The following is a 16,573-nucleotide window of genomic DNA, read 5'->3' on the forward strand; positions in this document are numbered from 1 at the left end:
CCGCCCATGATTCACAATTATATCTCAACTCACCTCGTTTGCTGAATAGATTTATCCTCACTAGAGTAGCAGGGGGTGCTGAATTTTTTTGATTAAAAAGTGATTGCTGGGTGATTTCTTTGATCCAAACAAGGACAAAACACAACATTTTGACCCATATGCCAATCTAGCTCTCCGACTGCACTACCACGTAACATGCACTAGGTGGCAGTAGAGAGGTATGAGTTGGTGGTCAGTGCTGGAAGCTCGTCACCCTCTTGCTTTCCCCAATGGAAACATTACTCATCTGATTCTCACATCACTTTTTCGAATCCTGGCGAGGGGAAAAGAGGCGGAGAGAGCTCAAACGTGACCACTAAAGTCGTGGGTGTAGTCGTTGTTGCCTCCGGTCTGCCCAAAGGGGGCTGGCATGTTGGCTGCAGCCCACCCACCGCTTCTGTCGTCACGTTATACGCTGTAATTCTACGGACAGTGACCGTGACCCCTTAGACGCTCGACCACTGCGGCTCTTACACTATTCCTCGGTTAATCCTCGTTCCAGTGGTGCTGAAAGGCAGAACGTTCATGGTTAACGGAGATGGCCAGCGATGACTTCGAAATGAACGGCGATGCCGATCACAACGGCGAGACTGAGGTAAGGCGGTACCCTAAGACCCCATTTTATAATAGCGATGCTCTATGGGTGTAAAATCGGGTTTGAGGATAATCAAAATTCGTTAGTTATTCGGTGGATCTAGCCGGATTTCCCCCAACATTCACCGTTAAGAATCATGAAGTTCTGATTGGGTAGAAAGTGGAAAGGAGTTAGTTTGAGTTTCCTAAAGAATTCAAATGGTGGGTCGTAAACTATTAATATTTTCACGATGAGAAGAACTCAGCCTTTCTTTAACTCTTTCATGGATAGTGCTCACTCAATTTACTCTTTTTAAATGGCAAGTGACTTTTTTTAGAGTGATGATAAAATTCAATATGTAGTTCGGTGGATAAGTGGCTGGTGTGTTGGCCTCACAGCTATGGGGTCCTGGGCTCAAATCCAGGTTGGTCCACCTGTGTGGAGTTTGCATGTTCTCCTCGTGGGTTTTCTCCACGTATACTCTAGTTTCCTCCCACATTACAAATAAATGTATGGTAGGAGGATTGGACACTCTAAATTGCCACTAGGTATGAGTGTGAGCGTGAATGGTTGTTTGTCTCATTGTGCCCTGCGATTGGCTGGCCACTAATTCAGGGTGTGTCCCACCCTGGTGCCCATAGTTCTGGACTATGGGCACCAGGACTTGGCTCCAGAATGACGATTCTCTATCACTCCAGTTCCCGCAATGATATGTCTATTACTACTTACCTCTGAAAAATAACAGCCAAAGTTGGAGTTGCAATCCATAACAAAGTCCCTGGGTGTTTTACACGCCCACAGGAAGAAACCATTCCAAGTTCCTGAGAAAGCTCCTCTCTAAACTTTACAGCACGAGAAAAAAAAAGACGATTAAGCAAGGACGGAAGAGTGGAGTCATGACAGTGCCAGTATACAAAAAAAGCATGCATGGTCCATTATTTAGTGTTGTCAGCCATAGCACAAGGCAAAGCCTTGTTGAACTACTGTTGTGAGCTCTCTGTAGATAAAACCTTGACAACTCATCTATGCAGAACATGTCTAGTTGCCAGTTAAAATGACTTCCTCTTATGTAAGATTATGAGTATACAAGACTAGAAAACTACTGCCTGGTATCTTTCTTACTGGAATGACCATTAAATTACAACGTATCAACTATGCAAATTGTATCAAATAGCACAAACATTGTTGTATCAACAAAACGGATCATTTAAGTTGGGTAAGTGTTGTTTGTGTGTGACGCACATGCTTGGCTTATTCTCAGTGGACGCCAGTAAATATTATATGTACCCATTAAGCTCTAAAAAAAGGATGTAGCATTTATAACATTGCTTGACCTTTGAATGAAAGCAGAACAGTGTACTTGTAGGTCACGAGGGCTCTGAGTTTTCGGTTTTGGTTGGAACTTTGACATTTGGGAGGGTTTTCCTATGCAAGGAAAGCATATTTGGTTGCCTGACTTTCTGTTTTAGGATCAAATTCAAATGAAGAGTATAGATGTATATTAATGTATTGATGTACAGAATATTGATTGTATTTAGAATATCACAAAAACAGCATTTGCTCAAAGAGATGGAGACAATGAAACATGATTTTTCTTATGTTTTGCCATTTTCACATATTTGTGAAATTGTGATTGTGACACATTGGTGGGTCATTGTTACCCAAAAACCGCTGGAGGAACAAACATCTGTCAACCTAGTACATTTGGAAAAATCACATGACCTGCATCTACAATGAAAACAAAATTACCCTTTTTTTTTAACACAAAACAGCGTATTAAACTGTAAGGAGCAGCATGTCATCATAATAATAATAATAATCGGACATAGGCTTTGTCGTCATCATCAACAACAAAAGCCTAATTGTCATCACATCCAGAAACTGCGTATGACGAAATTGGTAGTGTAATTTTTAAGGCATTTTTTTCTACCAAAGTAAACTCTCAAAAAGGTTTGTTCAGCAAAAATTCTCAATTTATGTGCCAACAAACACACATGAAAAACACATGGGAAATTCCATCGTGTGGCTCTAAATTCTCTTTAAGGAAATGAGTGCAGAGAGGATTTCCTTTTGGGGGGATTTAGTATTTATGTGAAACACAGTGTATGGAAATTTTCTATTTTGATTGCACAATTGAATGGTATTTATTTTGGTCCCTGACACACAAGAACGTTGTTGCCAAACATCTTTCTGCTGCACCCACATAACTAATGTATATATTAAGCCAAGTAAATATACTAACCAGTGACTGAAATCGACCCAATTGTGTCATCAAGCAGCTCTTTTCTCTGTGAAAGTGCTCTAAAGTGGTTATGCCACCAAGATTGCTCACCATGAAGTCAGATAATGGTTAATAATGCAGTTTTTTTGATGGCAGTGGATCTTTTTCCTCACAGAGACGGGTCCTCATATCCATTTTTTTTGTGTTTCAGGATGCACTGCACAACCCCCAAAGGAGGCCGAGGAGACCCCTGAACATGAACCATTATGCCAATAAGAAGAGTGTGGCACAGAGCATGCTGGATGTGGCTTTACTCATGGCCAATGCCTCGCAGTTGAAAGCCGTGCTGGAGCAAGGCCCATCTTTCTCTTTTTACACACCACTGATTATTCTCATCAGCATATCCCTCATCCTGCAAATCCTAGTGGGAATTATGCTCATTTTCATAGGTAGGATGGCATTTTTTTTAATCTGTTACTTACGCTACAAGCGGCTTTTCTTACAGAACCTTCTAACTTTTCAACCAGAAGTAACCTGAAACGCGACTTAGCTGGTTTCACAAAGGGTTTCTTTCAAATACAATTGCCATTTACGTTGTTTTATGCTATAAATAGCTAATTGTGGGAAAAAATACAAACCTTTTACTTTTCATCATCAGAGCATTTTTGCCTATAGTCCAGTCCAGCACAATTGCTAAATAAATAGTGGAAACACCCCTCAGTGAAGAGTCTGAAGCCGTTTTTATCTTATCCCAACAGACTGCATACTATTGTGAAAAGCTGCTAAATTTAGATAGAGCACTACAGGAAGAGCTGAATTTCAATCATCTGCTACTGCCAAAAAAAGTAGTCATAGATATATTTTTAAGAAGTTCAATACTAGTGAACTCACCAAGTTTATTTTTCATATTAATAATAATAAAGACACAATTTATCCTCAAACAATAATTTCTGAAGATTTTTGGGTAGACAGTTCTACTGCCTCTTAGTGGATATTAATCTCTATTTGTATCTTTTGCAGTCAAGTGGAACCTGAACGATGAACGAATGCATTACCGATTGAACATCCTGGAGAATTTAACCACCGCTTTCGTCTTTGTCATCGTGGTGGTTAATGTCTTTATCACAGCCTTCGGTGTCCAGCGGCCCAACACTAGTGCATGACCTGAAACTTTGACATCGACATTATCTATCTCGCCTGTGGATTTAGTACCCAGCATGCACTTGCACTCATCAACAACGTATTTACTTTGTCCTGGAATCTGACCTTGCATGGTAAACTTATACCTAGGCTCAAATGACGCAAGCCGGTCAAGTGAACACAATCCACTATATAATGACTTAGTTCATGTTGTAACTTTGGGCAGTAGTGGAGTATTTTTTTAAACATATATTTTTATTTTATTTTTAATAGTATCATACTCAGGTCACTTTGACTAAACAACTGCCTTTTCATACTAACATTTGTTACTGTTAGCCATTGGGTATGGTTTCAATTTGAAGTGATGCCAATGGGTGTTTCCAACAGTTTTTGCCTTACTGCCTGTCTCACCTCAACAAGTCAACAAGTTTTAAACTTAACATGACGTGAAAGCTTTATTTTGTCGACTATCTTGTAGCATCATGCAAGATTCAGAGCTATAGTTGTTTTGTCATATACTTTATGCGCTATGCAACCACTACTGTGTATTTAAAATGAGTGACATGCATATTTTAGTTAAGGGTTTAATGTGTCTGTTTGATTATTGGGAGTATGTTTTTATAGCATTTTGTAAGGGCTAAAATCTTTTTTCGGATATTACTGTATGACATTAATATTCACTGTGACAACTCTTTTATATTAAAAGTATGAACAAAAGAAATAGCCGTTATCATGTTGTTTATTGTTAGAATATATACGCACTTGGTTCAGAGGACCAAAGGGGCACTTCTACATTTAAGGCATCTTCACATGAGAAGCAGGCACCAAGAAATTTGGATGTTTATAACATCACTCAGAGATAAAATACAAACAATATACCAAAACATATGAATGTAGTAGTATAACAATTTCTGTTTTCATAAGGCATCAATTACGGCCGCAAATAAAGCATCAACTATTATTATAGGTACTAATTTGACTACAAGTACTTTCCTTTTTTCTTTAAATTTGATTATTTACAAGAGCCTGAGTTACACTTCATTAACATTACATATTATGAATTCCATTAGAGGTAAATTCATTCACTACAAGGCAGTTTTTATTTTCATTTAAAAAGAAAAAAAAACATTAAAAATTTCCAAAAGGCACTCAAGGGTATAGATGTCCAATTATATGGGAAATAGTAAATTGATAATTTGGTTGCAATTTAAAAACATTTAAAAATATTTCTTAAGGCAAACTGGTTGGACAATATTTGAAACTAAAATTTATCTGAATTTAAATGAACTATTATAATAAAATATTATAATACACCTTCTAAAGGTGGATACATCAAAAAACTTGGTTAGAGATGCCACGAAGTAGGTGGCAATGCCTTAACCATATGTGTGTTGCAGGCCACAGGGGCCATTTCCATCCTTGTCAAGGGGAGTGCTAACCTTCTCTCCTTTCATACAACACACCCAAGAAGTAGGCGATGTCGGTTTTTATATGGGTAACTACAGAAGTTAGTTTGACTTATGGTTTTAACTTTACAAAGTCATTATCAATATTATGACAGAAATGGCCTTTCGTTGCCTTTTAATTCTGAGTGGCGTTTATGTTTACGGCTTTATTCATTTCATTATTATGATTTTGGCTTCGTTTATATATTGTTATTGCTACCCACAATGCACCTCGCAAGATTCCCTTTGCTCGTGTAGTCTCTTTTGATACCACACGGGGGCGACACCAAACCTTTTTTTCCAGTTCTATAGCTTTCTCAGACTTTCAGAATAATTCCTACAACCCCTTGCATGGAAAATAGTATTACATTTAGTACCAGTTAAAAGATCAAGTTACAGTACGAGTCTATCTATAAAGGCAGTATAACAATTAGTTTTAAAATGTAAAGGTCACAAATATAAATAGCAATCCTATTGTTATTACTTTATGAATTAACTTTATAGATAAATTTCCCTGTCAAATACAGTAAAACCTTGACATACGAGTAACCCCAACATACGAGGAATTTGATATACGGATCAAATTTCGAGCAAATATTTACCCTGGGATACGAGACAAAACTGTCTTCCTATGGACAGCGTGAAAAGGCAAAGTATGGTGCTGTGCTTTGGTTCAAATTGCTGACGCCTATGGCCACTTAGGGTCAGTTGATCCTTACTTCATTAGGCTTTCTTCTGTATACCATACAAGGACCTCACGGGCTTTTCTTTTCAAGCCCAGTGCCGCCATCCCGAGGGCCCTGCTGCCGCCAGTCACTTTGGCTTCTAAGGAACAAGGACATGTTGACGGTTAACCCAGGTTAAAAAAAATGAATAAATAAACTTGGATATCTTTTTTTCCCCATTACTCTATGAATCTTATTTTAATGTCAGCAACACAAACAATAGCTCCTTACCACCAAGGTAATAGACTAATGCCATTCCAACAGCAACACCGAAGCAGCCCATGAAGAACATCGGACCTAGAAAGAGGTCATTTTTTAGGGGCATTTCTGCATGCAAAACTACAATGTATAGACTGGCATGTCAATTATGGACTTATCTTAATGTATATAATCCATTGTTTTTATCTTACCTTTGTCATTCATAACATGTCTCTCTTTGAATGCACTTGGATAGGTGAGAGGGTCAACAGAATCTGGAGACAAATTGATTAATGTATTGCATTCTTGGACAATTAAAGTGGAACTTCCAATATCAAAATTTCTAAAATAAATAAATATTCAATAAAAACCCCGTGAGACCACAGCTTCGCAGCAAAAATGGTATCATATTATTATTATTGTGGCAAAAGGGAATATATTTATATAATTGTACAAAAGTGGTAAAATGACCCATAATACATTGTTCATAAATGACTTCTAGGTTTTATAAGATTGATGATATTCTTTTAAGTTATATAATTGTGCTCCTTGTTGGAGGTTTCACTTTATAGTACATGTTGCTATCTAATCAAGCCAAAACAATGAGTGCCTTCATTACTGGGCTATCAAATATTACTATAGTATCTCAATTTGCATACTTACCTCGAAGGCGGAGACGTGTAGGCAAGCTGTAGTATACATCCTCTACATGTAGGTGAAGAGCTCTATAAAATTCCCTGCATGCCTCCTCACCTTTTGCCTGCAGGTGAGTCACAAGCTCACTTAGTCGGACACAAGTGGGCACATCCAACTTTCTGAACTGAAAATGGACAATAAAAATAGACGCAAGTAAATACAGAAGTCATTACATAACACGAGTATTGTAAAAAGATGGTACCAACATCATGAGATGGATTTACTGCTGTGATTTGCCCAATAAAGAGCAAAGATTTGACTTGCCTTAGTGGCCTCCTTGTCTGTGAGTATTTGTGGGTATATTCGATTGAGCTGCAGGATAATTTTGTCCACCAAATCTGTGTCAAGTCTCCTCTCTGCTCTGAGAAAGGCAGCATCCTCCATCAACTGGTCATGGAAACTATCTGTCACCACACAGGGAAGTATCAATAATATACATTGTACTGGCGCACAGCAAATGCAAAAAGAATTGAGATGTGCACGTTTTGAGAAATAAATAACGTTCCTTTCGTATGCTAAGGAAGTCAACATTCATGCAAAGAACGCAATACATCTCCATTAAAATGAGTCAAGATCGCAGCAGCACTACTACTTCGTCTACGGAAACAAAGTTTTGAAACGCCTAATAAGGATTCCGGTGAATTTTCCATTATCAAACAACATTTGCAAGTAAATTGTGAATGTCAGTCTCATATTTTATAGTGGAAACGGGAATAAAACACAGATTGTCCAGTCAACGAAAGACACAAACCTCCCATGGTGGAGTCCCTTATGCCCTTTTACCAAGACGCGCCCCCTTGACGTCATTATTCTGTGCGCTGCCCGGAAACGGAAATTTGTGTCTCCTTTTGGGATGAAGCAAAAATAAGAGGAGGCCACAATTAAACAAAGATTAAAAAGCACTCTGAGCTCTGATTTTTAGGAGTTCGGCATACCAAATGCAACTTTCGACTTACAATACTATTGTTTTTAAAACATTTACAGGGAAATAAACTCACGTGTGCTAAAGGCTATGCGGAGATGAGGAGTGTTACACTTTAAAGCTATCTTGCGTGTGTATGGGAGTGCCGTGGCTTGTGATTGGCCGAAAAAAGGCCTACTTTTTCTGATTGGACAACAACTTTTGACAGACGCTTCTTTGACAAAAACAATAAGATGCTGCTGGAGTCAGAAATTACATTTTGTAAATACATAAAGTAGAATAATAGTATAAACAAGTTAGAAGCAGTCCAAAATATCTTATTCAGGTTTGAAAGACTTGGTGCAAGGGAAAAAGAATGAAAAAAATATCAGATGGGACATTGTTTGTTTTAATTTGAATATTGCAAATTATGAAAATCATGCAAAGAAAAAAAAAAGTATTTTTCACAAAACACCACAAAATAAATCTTCATACTGTAAGAAGAGAACCCTCAGTAGAGTAGTACGTTAGGAACTCCTAAGGGGAGACAAAATAGTTTATTTTAAATTAAAAACAAACACCCTCCTGTCCATAATTAGATGGGATAGGCTCCAGCACCCCTGTGGTCCTAGTGAGGATAAGCAGTAAAGATGAATGAATACAAATAAATATCACAAATGTAACATTTACCCAAATAACTCTTCAGAAGTGTGAGAGTTAGAATATTTTATTGGCTTAGCAGTCTAGCTGTTTACATTGACTATACAGTCTGTATGACATTTGCCATGTTTTTACCACATCCTTGTGAATCTTTTTTTCATTTTCCACCTCTTTTCATCACAACTGAACAATTGTAATGAAACATGACCTAAATGGGAAACGGTGAGAAAAACAATGTAACATATTTTCACTTGGCATGAGAAAAAGAGGATTTTGCTAGTCTTAAAAATTGCACTTTCACCATCACACAAAATGGCACTGGAGGTGGACTTTTTGAAGAAAAAGCATATTAAAGTCACATATAGTAATACATAATCCAGGACATAATTTCATCTGTAAATAATGTAATATCATTCTTATTGAATATTAACTTAGGCAACTTCTGATACACGTTTGCATACTCTTCCTTAATGCTTGTGAGCTAAGTTTGCTCTGCAATGGTTAAAAAATAATTTACTCTGAATTATGTATTATTAAACTAGTATCCTGTTTAGAGAAATTGTCAGGCATCATTTTTCACAATTAAAACAAAAAAGTGTTGAAAATTCAGGCATTTGACAGTGATTTCTAGCTCTAAAATAAATAAAAATAAACAACAACCGGTAACTCATAAATGGTTTTGACCCATGCTGGTAAAAATGCACTTTCTGTAAAATATGTCATCATATTAGAAAAGTTAAAAAAACAAAATTCTTAGAACAAAAGCAACAACAAGCATTCAAAGTGCTCAGTTGGGGTTACACACCACGCACAGGAAAATAATCAAATAATCAATCATAATCGCTCTTCCATTCATTTTTTTTTAGAATGGCATCCGTTCTTGACCTGTGAAGGACCGCAGACACTGCTGATGTAATACTTTACAAAATAGTCTTGGCACTTTAAAACAAGGCCCTTGTGTATGATCTGCTGTATGCAAGATTTGGAACATAATTAGAGAGAAGCCACCAGGAGGAGAGGTGTCTGACAGCTGCATACTGATCAAACTTGCCAAGGACACTTGACTTGAGAGATTTACTGTGGACAAAAGAGATAAGAAAGAGAAAAATCTAATTAAATTAATTGATGATTGATAATTAATGGGAATCACAATCACATTAATCAATGAGGTTGTCATGCAGGAATTGCTAAGTATCCAACAAGGAGGACCCCCCCAAATTATCCCCATTTCATTGAAACAGGAAAAAATAATTTTTAGTTAGAATCAATGTAGAAATGTAGAATAAGGAATAGGTCAGTTAAAAGTAGAGGAACAATCCCATTTTGGGGTGTTGAATAACATGGAATGCTTCCAGCAATTCGCGATTTTGACATGTTCTACTTCTTTTTAAATAAAATACATGTTATTTTTTTTCACCATTTCCACAAATATACAGAACCAAAAAGTCTGAAATATAAAACCCATGTAACAAAATGAATGTGAATACTGTTGTTGTTTTATCAACTGGAATTAGAACAATGATCCTTTTCATAACCAGAGAACACGAGTGCCTGATTTCATGGTCTGTACACATGAAAGAAAACTAGAAAATAGATTTCAACTGTTAATTTACCATGTAAACGAGAGCTAGTTACAGTCAAGAGGCATTATTGTTCTTTGGACAAAGCAAAGCATGCACCAAACGGTACTAGTTTGGAGCCAGCTGCATTGACGGCTCAGGCCAGAACTTACATGATGATTGGACGGGGCTCCCTTGCCCTTAGTCTTGCCCTTTCCCACTGCCAAAGTGGTAGTGTTGCGGCGTGCCTGCTCATGATCAAATTCTAGGTCCTCCAGACGCTGGGTGAGGGCTAGTTTCTGCTGGATGGCCATTCGTAACAGAGAGTTCAACGTCTTCTTCTCGTCCTCTGCCGCTGCCAGTTGTCTTTGCATGTCGTCCAGCTGTGTCACATATTCGTCACATCTTGCAAGAAGAAAAAAGTGGGATGAAACGACTTGAAAAATACCACTGACAGCTGGAGATGCAATTTTCCTATCCCAACATATGCTCTGCAATTAGCTAAATATAGTTTCCAGATGGATGGAAAACGATTACATCAGACAGTTCCCACAATGCTTGGTGCCTTGTGCACATTTATGTAAGAATCATGCATTGTTGTAATGAATGCTAATAATATGATGGTTTCTAACCAGGTTTCTGAACTAGTGAAAATTGTTTAGTGGGTGCATGTGTTATAGTTAATTTTATTAGTTTATCCTATAAATCTCATAAATGCAATATTACTGAAAGTTTAAGAATAATTTTTAAAAATCTTGACAAAATCCAGCTTGTACCTTGACGCAAACATGGCTCTGAGAGAGGAGAAAGTGGCAGCATCTTCCTTTAAAGCCTTGAGTTCATTGCGGAGCTTCATCATAGTCTCAGTCACCATGGCCTTCTCACTGTCGTATTTGCTCTTCAGATTCGCCAGTGCACCCTCAGCTGTCTGAAGAACCAATTTATTTCATACAGATGCGTATGAGAGGTTATATAGGTTGCATAGAATCTCTATACATAGAGATTCTATGTATAGGTTGCATAGAATCTCTATACATAGAGATTGCATAGAATCTCTATACATAGAGATTCTATGTATGGCTATATCTCCAATTACAATGGTTCAAAGAGTTAATTTTGTATGATAACATCATTATAATAAGTGAATTTGTCCTGCAAACCAAACTGAGTTTGACACCCCTGTTCTAGACAGTGTACATAGACCTCTGACCTGTTTGTTGGCTTTGAGCACAGCTCTGAGCGTGGCGATCTGTTCTCTCTTAGTGCTAAGTAGAGACTTCAGCTTAAGGATCTCCTCCATGCAAGCCTCCTTGTCCTTATCAGCCACGCTGCTCAGCTCTAGATTGGCCAGCCTTTGGCGGGAAAGATCCGTGGTACGGTCCACCGCCTGCTGCAAGTGGCGAATCTGGTCTCGGATGATGGCAACCAGATTATAGATGTTCATAGGCTCTGGCCGAGTCTCTGGTGCAGAGACGATGGCGGCTGTCTCGACAGAGTCTGGCATTTTTGGGTCTGTCTCTGGTATGAGTCCGTTGGTAAGAAGTATAGAAGAGTTGCGTGCTTTTGCTTCTTGTCCTCGCTTCACCAATGCTTTGCCCCCCTTGTAGTAGTCCAACATGACACGATTGGGGGTCTCATTGTTGCACATGCAAACATGGTTGTACAGATTTGCCAGCTCTTCACTAAAAACTATGAGCTCATCTTGGGCTACATTGAGGCTGCCAAGTGATTCTCCCGCGGTCTCGCTAACCAGACGGAGTTCCTTCTCCAGACGGGCCATCTCAATTTTATCCGTTTGACTGATCTTCTCCAGGGACGCCAATCTTGACCTGAGCTCATGAAGGTCAGTCTCTAATCGTGCTCGTTCTTCTTCGTATTGGGTTCGACAATTATCATACTGTGCCCTCAGCGTCTTAAGCTCCTGCCTAAGCTCACCTGCTTCGGACACGGCCACCGTATATTTACACTTCAGGATCTCCGGTCCGTTGATGTCCAACTCATAGTAGTCTCCATCTTCGTGGCTGTCTCGATCTTTTTCACCATCAAGAGCAGACTGACGCTCTTTGCTGGCCTGAAGCTTTCTCATAGCACTAAGATTTTCAGTGAGTCTGTTCACCGTTTCCTTTTGCTCAGACACTGTGCCGTAGGCTTGTTCAAGCTGCTTCTGGTTCTCCTGCAGTGTGTTAATTAGAGCCATTTTCTCCCTTTCCACCTAAGACACAAAGAAGAGCTTTTTGAGCAATGTTTCGTATGGATATTGATGTTTTGATAAATACAGGTACAACTATGTAACCCCAAAGGCATGCTTTTTTTAAAAACACAACTATGTGAAATGCAAAAACAAAATTTCTCTGTAAATGTTCAAGGTTAACATAGTGACTAACATAAAATAGTGAAATGTTCCAGCATTACCAAGCAATGCAAAAGAGGTTACTACTGTAGTTCTTTGGTCTCATACCTGGCCAAGCTGTTGTTTCAGTTTCTGAATCTCTGAGATGTTAAGCTCACTCAGCAGGTCGTCCACCAGACTCGGAGCAGGCTGGAAGGAATCTCCTCTCTGGCCCGCCGTGGAGTCATTGTCTTTGTCACTTTCGCGTGCTTTGATCAATCCATTCTCGAAGCCCCGGATCAGCTCCTCATGGTCAAGATCGGAGATTGCAGAGGAATCGTCATGGAGTTTCAGGTTGTCGAAAGAGATATTGAACAAGCCATTGTAAACGGAACCACCGACGGTCACGTAATGGGAGAGCTCCTTGCGCAAAGTGGCTTTCTGTTCACGTTCTGTTTTTATGGTCTCCAAGGCCTCCGTTAGTTGGCGCTCAGCAATCTCCCGCAACCGCATGGCATCCTCCAGCTGACTATTTAGGCACTGCGAGTCTTCCTCCAGTCGGCGGATTTCATATTTGAGACCTTCAAATTCTACCTAAACAAATGTTAAGACACATAGGAATGTAAAGCTGTAAATACATTTGTTTAAACCAAAAGCAAACATACAGAGACACATTTTTATAAACCTGTTCTTACAATAATACTAGGAATAGTAAACCAAACAACTCTATCCAGTATTCCCCCGAATATTGCGGCCAATGTAGACCAGACATGGATACGATAATTGAAAAATCACAAAGTGGGATCACCCCTATAATAACTTTTTTTTTTTTTTTCTTAAGTGCTGAGTCCTGGTAGCAAGCAGAAGATAAGGGCGTGGATTTTCACATTTTTTCTGAACATACTTTAAAAAATAATAATAATTGAGTGAATTTGTGTTAAGTGAAGTGGCAATAATCGAGGGAAGACCGTATTTTTATACAAGATACAACAAGTGAAAAATCCTGTGCCATACCTGGTTCTGTCTCAGTGCAGACACTTGCTTTTGGAGAGAGATGTTCTCATCTTCCAGTTCACTGTAGTCCTGCAGCAGCCGGGCCTCCCGCACCTTATACTCCCGAATATCATCCCGAAGCTGACTGCGCTGCAGATCCACCTGGTCAGAGGCCTACACAATAAGAAAAATAGTGGGAAGTACAGGAAAATTACTTGAAACAGTTTAGAAAAATATGAGATAATTGACAGTTGTGTGGCCAAAATCTCAGATTGATCGCCAGTGGGGATATTATAATCCATTCTAATTTAGTTATGGTAATTACCTAAAATACAGTGGTTTGAATAGATTTATGCACCCCTTCATTAATCATTGATTGTATGGCTCAGCAATTGCAGCAAAGCTCGAAAGACAGAACAGTACACCATTGGAGATGATGTCATTGTGCATTTTTCAACTACTCAGCAAACTGCACAAGGAGATGTGCTAAACCGTTTTTTTTTTAGGTATGCCTAAGCACATTTTTACTTTGCCAGCTTCATTTTGGACCAATGAAATATGAATAGATGAATAAAATGGAGTTATTTGGGCTTAAAAAGTTTGCGAAATGCACAGATTGCAATTTCTGACTCATACAACCAATGATTCATAAAGGAAAATTAGGGGTGACCAAATGTTTTCATTCCCCCTTTAAATCTAGTTAGACATTGCGACTACTATTTCACATTTACTGTTCTGCTACACACATTGCACTTCATAATGCTTGCTTAATGTAAGATGATCTAAACTTTTGGAGATTCTTTCATTTACTGACACTTTGCTCCTAGCCCGCCACCATTAGCCCAACTTACAGAATTCCAGGGAATCAAAACCGCTAATGTCTCCCCAACCAATAATCTTTCATTACTTACTGTACTTCAATCTAATCATATTCACCTCTCTCATTTCCAAAGTGATATGTGACAGGCGCTCATTCTCAGTTTGCACACTAGCAATTGAGACTTTGGCCTGACGAAGGTCATTTTGCAGTTCCAGGATTTTCTGCTGGTACTGCGCCTCCTTACTGGCCGATTCCAGGATTAACGATTCCTCCCTGCTCTCTCCATCTGCTGCCACCTTCCTGTGAGCCGAGTGTGCTTGCCCGAAGGCCTGCGGGAGGACAGAAAGAAAAGACAAAATATAACAAACTGGGCCAAAAAAGCATACAAGCAACCAGCATTTCAGTTTACACATGGTCACCAAGCAACAATACAACAACTGCAAAAATACTAGTGATATACATTTTCAACTATCGAGACATTGGCACTTAATTGCGCTGACGTTTGTAGATCAAAACGTACTGATTTGTGCAATCGGCCGTGGTCAGTCATGGCTCGAGCTCTGACAGCATTTTCACTGAAGAAGGAAGTAGGTCATCATCATGAGACCTTTTAAAGAATTAGCTACAACTGTGAGTCAATGCATAGTGATTTATGCTGCTAAAGAGGTCATAATGGATAACCATTCCATCATGTTATGAATGTGCTGTTGGGACTAGGTCATCATTTATTACTCACAAGCACAATCTTTTTTTTCTTCTTCTTGGTAAACACTGGTAACAAATGCTAAAATGAGGCTACTGCATCCCCTGCAAAGGGAAATGACTGGGAGTTGGGAGGTATCTGTAGTTATTCAGGATGTGGGAGTTACACAAATAAAGGCATTTGTGCAGTCTGTATTCTAGGACTATTGACTGTTAATGCAGTGTGATATTTTATGTATTTCAAGTTTGCCACATAGGCAGCTGCGGGAAAAAAAAGAGCATAACATACCGATAAGCACAAGTCAAGACGTGACAGGAGGCATTTCTTCTGCGAGGAAATTACACACAAAAATGGTGCTTATTATTGTGTAACTCAAGTAGCGATCGATCCATAATCGGGCCGGACTGATCTATGGCAATTTGCCTTATATCATGATTTACTTTGTCGGGACGCATAAAATGATGCGGTGGGCCAAATTTACCCACCAGGCCACCACTTTGACACCTGTGGGCTAGAAGGACCACCATAGTATACAATGTACAATTTAGTAGAATTTTCATGTTCTCCCTGGGCCTGCGTGGGTTTTCTCCAGGTGCTCCGGTTTCCTCCCACATTCCAAAGACATGCATGATAGGCTGATTGGACACTCTAAATTGCCCCTAGGTATGAGGATGGTTGTTTGTCTCCTTCTGCCCTGTGATTGGCTGGCCACCACTTCAAGGGTGTGTCCCCCACCTCTAGCCTGAAGTCAGCTGGTTATACTCCAGCACCCCCTGCAAACCTAGTGATGATAAAGCGGTTCAGAAAATGAAACGAGAAACAGTGGCTATGTTCTAGTAGCCCATTTCATCTCATGAGATTGTGTAGCCTCAGTGAATTTAATAACAGAAAAAACACTCAATAATTGAAGATAAAACTAGGCTTTTCTAAGCCACCTTCTACGTAACATACATATATCTTTTCTAATATTATTAAAATGTGTAAAATGTGAGCATACATTACCTCTTTGAGCTGATCAAGCTCATGTCGGACCGCCTCATGCTCGGTTTCCAACTCATCAAATCGCTGTTTGAGCTGTTGTTTCTCGTCCAGCACTGCCAGTCCATATTCCGCCGCCTGAATCTTTTCCTGCGTTGTTTCACGGAGCTCCCGAGTGAGTCGCTCCACCTCGGCCAAGAGCCACTGCGGCCCGGCCTCGGACACCAACACGGCTTCGGGGTATTCCTTGTCCGCCATGGAAATGTTGGCGAACCGCAGCCTCGCAGCTGTAACGGAACGGAGCCCAGCCCAGGCTAGCCGGAGCGCCGAAGAAAAGCGAGCAGCTCTTCCAACAAAAAAAAAATCACTGCACTCTTTCTTTCGAGCGCATTGTCACAATTCATGCAGCTTCTATGCACTTTATTTGGGCCATTACGCATTCCGATGCTTCACCCTCGTCAACAGCAGTTCCATTCTCGGTGACTTTACTTGGATCGCTCTATTCTTGAAGCTGACAGACGAAACTTGTGTTGAGATAATCGAGTGGAAAAAATGCCCTTGCACGACGTTCTAATTAGGGGACAGGGAAATG

The 16,573-nt window shown here is 39.5% G+C and overlaps 3 protein-coding genes and 1 non-coding gene across 4 annotated transcripts; 1 reads left to right on the forward strand and 3 right to left on the reverse strand.

Annotated features, from left to right (window-relative positions):
• Positions 1–248: 248 nt before the first annotated feature.
• Positions 249–4,695, forward strand: LOC144203474 (ninjurin-1-like). Its single transcript, XM_077726941.1, has 3 exons — positions 249–634; positions 3,046–3,283; positions 3,855–4,695. The coding sequence occupies exons 1-3, from the start codon at positions 578–580 to the stop codon at positions 3,995–3,997; spliced, it is 438 nt and encodes a 145-aa protein (XP_077583067.1). The 5' UTR covers positions 249–577; the 3' UTR covers positions 3,998–4,695.
• Positions 4,696–7,902, reverse strand: card19 (caspase recruitment domain family, member 19). The gene is made up of 6 exons (XM_077726942.1): positions 7,790–7,902; positions 7,303–7,442; positions 7,006–7,162; positions 6,555–6,617; positions 6,376–6,441; positions 4,696–6,244 (listed from the first exon to the last, which is right to left on the reverse strand). Exons 1-6 carry the CDS (start codon positions 7,794–7,796, stop codon positions 6,135–6,137), a joined length of 543 nt encoding a protein of 180 aa, XP_077583068.1. The 5' UTR covers positions 7,797–7,902; the 3' UTR covers positions 4,696–6,134.
• LOC144203767 (U6atac minor spliceosomal RNA) lies at positions 5,308–5,435 on the reverse strand. The gene has a single exon (XR_013327767.1). It is a non-coding gene; the product is annotated as a U6atac minor spliceosomal RNA (small nuclear RNA).
• Positions 7,903–8,650: 748 nt separating the features above from the next.
• On the reverse strand, positions 8,651–16,562 carry bicd2b (BICD cargo adaptor 2b). Its single transcript, XM_077726714.1, has 8 exons — positions 16,006–16,562; positions 14,417–14,629; positions 13,502–13,654; positions 12,617–13,081; positions 11,369–12,370; positions 10,935–11,086; positions 10,332–10,563; positions 8,651–9,676 (listed from the first exon to the last, which is right to left on the reverse strand). Exons 1-8 carry the CDS (start codon positions 16,237–16,239, stop codon positions 9,674–9,676), a joined length of 2,454 nt encoding a protein of 817 aa, XP_077582840.1. The 5' UTR covers positions 16,240–16,562; the 3' UTR covers positions 8,651–9,673.
• Between the last annotated feature and the right edge of the window lie 11 nt (positions 16,563–16,573).

Source organism: Stigmatopora nigra, chromosome 10, assembly GCF_051989575.1.
Source record: "Stigmatopora nigra isolate UIUO_SnigA chromosome 10, RoL_Snig_1.1, whole genome shotgun sequence".
NCBI lineage: Eukaryota > Metazoa > Chordata > Actinopteri > Syngnathiformes > Syngnathidae > Stigmatopora > Stigmatopora nigra.

Excerpts from the sequence above, each read along its gene's own strand:
- LOC144203474 (XM_077726941.1), top strand. The coding sequence starts at position 578 with ATGGCCAGCGATGACTTCGAAATGAACGGCGATGCCGATCACAACGGC. Across the intron at positions 635-3,045 it reads ATCACAACGGCGAGACTGAG|GATGCACTGCACAACCCCCA; the intron begins GTAAGGCGGTAC and ends TTTGTGTTTCAG. Across the intron at positions 3,284-3,854 it reads AATTATGCTCATTTTCATAG|TCAAGTGGAACCTGAACGAT; the intron begins GTAGGATGGCAT and ends TATCTTTTGCAG.
- card19 (XM_077726942.1), bottom strand. Across the intron at positions 6,618-7,005 it reads TACACGTCTCCGCCTTCGAG|ATTCTGTTGACCCTCTCACC; the intron begins GTAAGTATGCAA and ends ATTTGTCTCCAG. Across the intron at positions 6,245-6,375 it reads ATTAGTCTATTACCTTGGTG|AAGCCAAAGTGACTGGCGGC; the intron begins GTAAGGAGCTAT and ends CTTGTTCCTTAG.
- bicd2b (XM_077726714.1), bottom strand. The coding sequence starts at position 16,239 with ATGGCGGACAAGGAATACCCCGAAGCCGTGTTGGTGTCCGAGGCCGGG. Across the intron at positions 13,655-14,416 it reads TCACTTTGGAAATGAGAGAG|GCCTCTGACCAGGTGGATCT; the intron begins GTGAATATGATT and ends CTTATTGTGTAG. Across the intron at positions 10,564-10,934 it reads AGAGCCATGTTTGCGTCAAG|ATGTGACGAATATGTGACAC; the intron begins GTACAAGCTGGA and ends TCTTCTTGCAAG.